Below are 7,876 nucleotides of genomic sequence, written 5' to 3' on the forward strand. Positions count from 1 at the left end.
ATACATTAAACCAGCTTTCTTGTGAGAAATTTAAGTAATGGTGGTTGTATCTCTATATTCATACCCTGTGGTTCCTTGGACCGGAGCATTAACCATTCATTTATTTGTTTATTCTCCCCAAAGCAGTTTAACAATACAAAACAATACCACAGAAGTGAACAGAAAAAGGAGAAAAGGCTTCCGAGTACCCAGCAGATCTGTCGCTGCTAGCTGATCTTCTGCCAAGCTCTAGGCTACAACCCTCAGGCTAAGAGCTGAAGGTCTTAAGTACATGTGAACAAAGGAGAACCAACTCAGCCAGATAATAATAATAATATATAATAATAATATTCTATTTATATTATTCAGGACAACTTAACACCCACTCAGAGCAGTTTACAAAATATGTTGTTATATTATTCAGCTGCAGTATGTTAGGTTATTCTGCTGATGTTATTCAGCTGCAGCTAGCTAGCAGGATCTTCCCCAATTCATCTCTTGTCATGTTTGAATTGCCTTGGCAAGCCATTCAAAAATGCATATAATTTAGAGATGATGACTCTTAACAATGACAACTAGGTTATAACCAGAAGAAATAGTCTCCTGGTAGCTCTCATTGGGAGCCTCATTGGGGTCTCTGGTAGGCCCTGACAGAAATCGTTGGAGATGTAGTTCTCATGGTGCCTAACTGGCATATCTCAGGATTCCTAGTAGTGTCAGATATTTTATGGCAGCCTCTGGAAACTAATAAGGTTCTTTCACTGGCTGCAAGGTCCCCTGCTACCACCTAAATCAAAGGGAAGATAGAAGACATTCTTATTCTCTGACGCTTATGTTTAATTTGTGCTTAGTTCTTAAGTCTTTGTTCAAGCCAGGGATCAAACAGGAACTTGGGCAAGACATCTGGATGTTCTTCCAGTTTCAGACATGCCAATAGCATAGATCATGGGTTTGATCCAACACAGCATTTGTCTAGGTAGAGGGTCTTCTGCCTACAGAGCTCACCTTTGTCTCCTCTTTCCCTCCTGAAATGCCACTGAAATTGTGTTCCTGGAGGTCCCTTCTCTCCCAGGCACAAGACGTAGGGGGAGCAAAGTAAGCTGAGCTCTATGGGTGGTAGGGCTGCCAGGCTTCCCACTGACAGTCCTCATTGACCGCTACAACTAAGCAGCAGTAGTGGGGGTGGGTGGGAAGAGTCAGTATTTATGCCAAAACACCAGAGAGTTTCTAGCAATTCCTAGAGCTATCCAGCATCACTTCTGGGTTTTCCTGGAATTGACGTCACGTTGCAGACAATGACGTAGCCTCTAATGTTACCACTCCTGAAGCTCCTGCTGGTTGCCAGGCATGACCTGGCAACTCTAGTTGGTGGAAGACCTTGCACCTGCTGAAATGCTATTCTGGATCCAAGTCTGTATCTCCTGGTCAGCCTTTCTGAGGCACAGCTGTACTGAGCTGCCTTAGAACTTCTGGATGGGTAAAGAATGAAAAGTAAAGGCTAGAAGAACAAGGGTTAAGAAGAGAAGGAAGCAAGCTGCAACCATGTAGCTGTGAGGACCACAGATAATGGCTCGTAGGCATTGTGAAATGAGCTGGAGTGAATGGATTGAGAAGTGAATTGCCTGGAGCAGAGAAGGGAGAAACAGTAAGGCTCTGAAGAGGGTTTTTTTTTAAGCCTTAGGAAAGAAATAAGAATTGCAATAGCAGCAGCTAAGAAGGCTTTATGAGAGAGATGGATATGAAATTAAAGTGTCATATCTGAGGGTTTCATTAGCATGTTGGCATGTCGTTTTTAGCTCATCCTTGTTATTTCAGGATAATTGAATTCTTACACTGACTTGCAGAGTAGAAATCCTAGAGCACAGATACATGTTTCTACCTTTCTGCCTCGCTCCTGGAATTTCCCACCATATTACATAGGATTCTCCTAGACATATGTCAGTCCTTCTCTGCTCTGTGTCATCTTAATTTCAAGATAGTCACTGACTATGATGCCTGCAGACTGAGCTTTAATGCAGAAGGGAAAAGAGGCCATGGCTTCCTTGAGCTGAGGGCTGATTTTGTCTAGTGGGGAAAGTCATTTTAATGTCATGCATTGCAACAACTGCTGACTGTGTCAATTTCATCAGTAAAATAAGGCAGGTGAATGGCTTTTCTAGATACAGCACTGCTCACAGAATGAAGTACTGAAAGAAAAATTGGAACGCTTTGCCTTATTAGGTGTGTTTCTATATTTTTCTACGAATTAATAGGGAGGAGGTAGGCAAGCCAAATCCAATTATGAATTTGACCTATAAAGTACATCAGGATCAGAACATTGTCATTAACAAAACATTACCAACAGAAAAAGTTGATTCCATTTAACAAGCTTAAGAAGTGGGGGAAATTCCTGAGTAGTCCAGATGTAGTGAGTGATACCATGGTATACAATCAGGGGACAGATGGCCCTTGTATTTCCAAGACAAGATAAATACATCCAGTTGTCATTTTGCCCCCATTATGCGTCCTATATATTGCTGTCTCCCTGATTTCCTTAAGGTTAGTCTTTCACTTCCACCAAAGGCTTTCGCCTTAGTTCTCCCTCAGTTTGACTTTTAGTATAGGATGTCTTAGCTTTAGATAGTGGTATGACAGAATGGTCAGTGCATGTGGGTAGCTATAAGATAAAAAAGGGATCCTGTATTCTAGGTGAAACAGGCATTTTAGTTAACCAGAAATAGAGTTTATTATGTAAGTACATATGTGTAACATTTTCAAAGTAATTTATAAGCAGAATAGTTTCAGAATAGTTTATACGCATAGTGATCTCAAAATAGGCATAGATCTTTCAATGTTAATGCACAGACCCAGTCACAAAGATTAATATTTCCCACAACTGACACAGAGGCTAAAAATATCCTCATAAGAGAAGAGTATGGAATTCTTTGAGTTCCCAGAAGTTCACTTTGCCAATCTGCCACATAGGCTGATTTCATCCACAATGTAAAACGCACTGACTTCTCTCAGCTCTTCACTCACAGAATAACTCCTTTCTCTCACACACGCAGACACATGGACTGACTGACTGACTACTTTCTGTCTGATCTCTCTAAACTGCAGTTCACTTTGCCCCCTAGGATACAGCGACCATCCAGGCACAGCATGTTTCACTCATCCATCCAGCCCCCCTCCTTTTTTTAGAGGCCTGCATTTTAAACCATAGCATCATAGAGCTGCTGTAGCATAGTGGTTTAAGTGGTTGGGCTGAGAATCAGCACCCTGCTGGTTTGACTCCCACTACTGCCGTGAGCTCTGCAGGTGGCTTTAGGCAAACCACTCCTCTAAGCCCCAGTTCCTCAGCTGTATTGGGCTCGTAATAACACTGACTTTGTTTACCAGTGTAAGTGGGCATTAATCTGTCCGGAAGGGTAGTATATAAACACACTGTTATTATATTATTATATATTCAAAATCGCAGATTAATTAACTGGGAAAAATGCACAAACTGTTTACATGGCAGAATATTACAACAAAGCCTACTCAAAATGTAAACTGTTCGGCTTCATTGTACGAATAGATATGAAACTTGGTTCTTAAATTATATTCCAAGGTAATGTTTTGGGTGCCTTTGCATCTGGGGAACTGTGGAATAAAAGTTGGGGTACTTCCAGTATTCATTGCACTAGAGAAAGATACCTCTCTTCAGGCCTTGCAAGGGGGAACCATGCAAATAAAGATGCTCAGCCTGTAACTCCAGGAGTGTCCTTTGCCTCATGGTCAAGGACATGATATATAAAAATGGTGCAGATCTCTCCTACTTTACCATCAGTAAAGTGATTGCCACTGCCATCCTGTCTCGCATAAATTGTGTCACACATATATCCTTAAGATTACAAGGCACTGAGATCACTATAGCAACAAAGATCCTATCATTCTCCTACTGTCTTCGTACTCAAATGTGGTGACAGCCTCCCTAAGGAGACTGAAACACATGCTAGGGTGACAAAATCAGAAAAGGGCAAAAAGCATGGAGAAAGAAAATAGAAAGAAAAGGAAAATTCTCGTTGAAGCTGCAGCAAGGATGGCAAACCATTATCACTAGGACTTCTGAATATTAAAGGTGTTACCTACTTGTTATATCAGACCACATGCAAAGAAACATGTGAAAAGCAGACCTCCACTGATCACGTGTTCCCAAGACTGCTTTATGTCCTTGTTAGGGGGAAATGGATTTTCCTTTTCTATTCATAGTAAATTTTGCAGTGCAATCACAAGCAGAGTTACCACGTTCTAAGCCCTGAGTGTAACTCTGTTTAGGATTGGACTGTTGGTTTAAGGGTACCACCAAGACTCCCATGGTGAAATTGTAGCGTTAGAAAGATTTAGATCAGTGAGCTGTAGAAATTTAATGGTTTGGTTTTATATTGTTACATTATTTTAATTGAACGTTGCCTTGAGCAGAGGGAGCATAGAAATATCCTAAATATACTAGAGAACTTGAAAGCTGTTCAGCAGCATACCTGGTTTCTAATAAAGAGTAATTTAAATCTAATTTAAAAGTACATTGGAAGTTGCATTGCCAATGTGAATAATCTCTGATATTTCTGCAAGTGAACACCATGACAAGAAAAGTGGCATAAAGTCTTGAAGCTGGTTATGTGTAGGGAGAGTTGGCCATTCCCCCCCCCCTCTTCTCCTAGGGCTTGTTTACAGGGCTAGTTCTACAATTAGACAGGGAACTGCTGTCTTATATTGATTTTGAGGCACCATCAAATGACAGCCAATTCTCTAGTATAGATCCTATGGAAAGCTGTTTTTTACCTGAGCGCAAGGATTCTTCCCCTGTTCTGCCAACAATTCGCTCCTTTGGTCAAGGGAATATTCTTTGCCCTGGAGGAAAGCACCACCACTAACAGAATGAATCTTCTTTGGGTGGCATTTTTTAGTTTTTCTGCCTTAGGCCAAGACATTTTGTTTCTATATATTTGTTTCTGAGAGACTGTGACTCAGTGATAGCGCTCATGTTTTGCATACATACTTTGTGATCCCTCGGATCTTTATTTAAATGATCGTAGGTGGTGGTATGGATCTTTCTCTGTCTCAGATCCTGGACTACTGCGATCAGTCAGAGTAGACAATATTGAGCTAGTTGGAGCGGTGGTATAAGGCAGATCACTATCTCTGCCCACTAAAGTCATTCTTCAGTCATTCTTGTAGATATTTTATCTTCCCACTGGAGAGCTACAGTGGCATGTTCATCTAACAAAACTGTTCACCCTGGCAGCTAAGAAAATCTGGGCTCAAGTTGTGCTTAATGGCTGAGACTCCTTTACCTGCGTATAATGAAAGTGCTAATGTATTTTAATGAACTTCTATGTCTTTTTAACATTATAGTTTTATTGTTTATTGTTCATGTTTTATTTGTGTTTTATTTGCTTAATTGTGATGGCCTTTTCCTGCATGCAATAAACATTATTTTGATTCTGATCTAAAATATCTGGAGACTTTAATGGACATGTGGTAATGTTCTCTTCTTCTCTTTAGTCTTATTGCTATAGGTATCGATGTGCAGCTCGAAGCCAAAACACTCCTGACAGCTCTGCTTCCAACCTGGGATTCCGCTGTGCTGCGGACACCTTGCCCGACTATTTAAAGGGATAAAGTTGGCAGTGATGGAGGAGTAAAAAATCTCACCAAAGCAAGAGGTGCTCCAGGGGAGAGGATGCAGCTTACATCGAGATCATGGATTGTGCTGGAGACATTTTTTTTTCAAAAAGAAGTTGCTGATTCTGAAAATATCAGCTGGCAATTTTCTTCTGTAATGTCTTCCTGAAGAAAAGGGCTGGATTTCTACTTTAAGCATAAGAAGACCAAACTTTAATACTCCAGATATTTAATTGCTGTACATGAAATCAGTGTACAAACTCAGCAAAATGATGACATTTTTTTTAAAAGTAAGGAATTTTGAGGGGGAAAGCAGAATCCAATAGAAATCATACAAGTGTTCAGTAATTTAATAGACGATATTAGGAAGTAAAATCATAGTATATTTCTTTTTAAATTAAGTATATGGAAAATCACGAACAAAGAAGACGACAATCATGGTGCTTGCAAAGCAAACGAGCCTCATTCAATGTCTCCATTGAATTCAATAGACTTAAGTATAATGAACTTGTTCTGGTTGGAACCAGCAATTTAAAAAAATGTATGTATGTATATATATATTATCTTGGTCTCTATAAATACCTATGAAGATTTATTCATGTGTTTTGGTTTGGATAGTACCTCTTTTTTTCTAGCAGCCTTAGAGGTTGTGCAGTTTACCAGAGGCCTTCATTTTTATAAAGACAGACAGAATTCTGAGAGTAACTGTATATTATTCATATTAGGACAACACCCATAAACAATTTGTGTAATAGTCCCAGTTTATCTTTGTGGTCAAATTTCAGTTACATTTATGAAATCTGGTTAAATATTGGCATCTTTCGATTATGGAAGAATCATTGAAGGAAAGCACTTTGGTATTAGATAGGTATTAGGTAGGATGGGGGAATATTATGCACACATGATTTTATTTCTTTTATTTTTGAGATCCTTTCTGGTTTCTGAGTTGTAACAACCTTCACTTTTGTTTGCGTCAGAAATCTTACTCAATGGGTTTTGGCTATATTGATGTGAGTTCATTGTTCTGAGAAATGATGAGCTATTTATAAACATGATTAAGGTACAAGAGGCAGGATTACAATAGAACAAACAGATTTCTTTATTTACTTCCTTAGCAATGTTTAACACTCATGTTTCACAGTATCTGCTGTCTGGATGTTACGGCAATAGATTTCTGCTGAGAAAAACCTCTTTTTCAGAGAATTACTGTTAAAGAAGTGTTTAAATGCAAGTTAACCCAATTCCCTTCTGAGCTTAAAAATGCTTTCAACCCTGATAACCAGCATCTGACAGCTTCAACCTCAGGAGTTCTTTAAATCACCGAGATCCCACAGTTATCATAGTCTGGGTATATTCAGTCTACTTCTTTTAGAAGATAGACTCACTCTGGAGTAAAACCACTTCCCTTCTGTAACGTTAATCAAATAACCATTCTCTTCTACCTGACCCAGACTTCTAGCCCACAGATTCCCTTATCGATCAGACCCTTTCTGTCCAGAACAACTGTTGAAATCTTCATTTCCTCTCCTGCTTAGATGTTGCTGTGGCTCTTCACATTCAAAACTCTGTGGCAAAGAATTGGTACATGATTCAAAGAAGGGCAGGGTTGCCACCTGTCTCTCTCCTGAGTCTACATGCGAGCCCTGATGGATCAGACCATTTAGTCCAGTATCCTGTTTCTCACAGTGGCCAACCAGGTGTCCTGGTTTTCAGCAAACACCATCAGTACATACTAGCTTTCTTCATATCCTCAAATGCTAGGAACAAGCAAGCTGCAATTCATAGCATTCTATACCTGCTACGAGATAGTGGCTTTGATCCAGTGAATCATTTGGGAACAGCCTGAGTGGGGAATTTGAAAGTCCCTCGCTGGGGTCACCAGAAAGTTGTGACTTGATGGCACTTTACACACACATATTGCTCTACAAGGAGTGACAATCTCTAGTATTTTCTGGGTATTCCATACTTATAGAATTAGTGTAGTGCGCTGGATAGTGCTGAATTTAACTATCTAGATTGTTTGGTATTGTGATAGTTTTGGGGAATACTCACTCCCTTTTCTATTCCTTATTTATAAAATGGGAATTGGAAAGAGCTGCCTAATAGGAGGTTGTCAAGGAAGTGAATGAGGTGAGGGTGTGCTTTCATTCTCCAAGTGTAAGGAAAAACTGTGAATTAGAACTTGTACAGTACAAAAATGCTCCCCAACTAAGTTCAAATGAGCAGTTAAGTGTGTTGATTGGAATGCAGGTTT

The 7,876-nt window shown here is 39.8% G+C and overlaps 1 protein-coding gene across 1 annotated transcript in view; it reads left to right on the forward strand.

Annotated features, from left to right (window-relative positions):
* The window catches only part of SUMF1 (sulfatase modifying factor 1), a 93,999-nt gene extending 86,585 nt beyond the window's left edge, over positions 1-7,414 (forward strand). Inside the window, exon 9 of the mRNA XM_054976235.1 lies at positions 5,503-7,414. Within this exon, the coding sequence (XP_054832210.1) occupies positions 5,503-5,619 (117 nt within the window). The 3' untranslated portion in view covers positions 5,620-7,414. The remainder of the gene's footprint in view (positions 1-5,502) is intronic.
* Positions 7,415-7,876: the final 462 nt, after the last annotated feature.

Source organism: Eublepharis macularius, chromosome 4, assembly GCF_028583425.1.
Source record: "Eublepharis macularius isolate TG4126 chromosome 4, MPM_Emac_v1.0, whole genome shotgun sequence".
Classification (NCBI taxonomy): domain Eukaryota; kingdom Metazoa; phylum Chordata; class Lepidosauria; order Squamata; family Eublepharidae; genus Eublepharis; species Eublepharis macularius.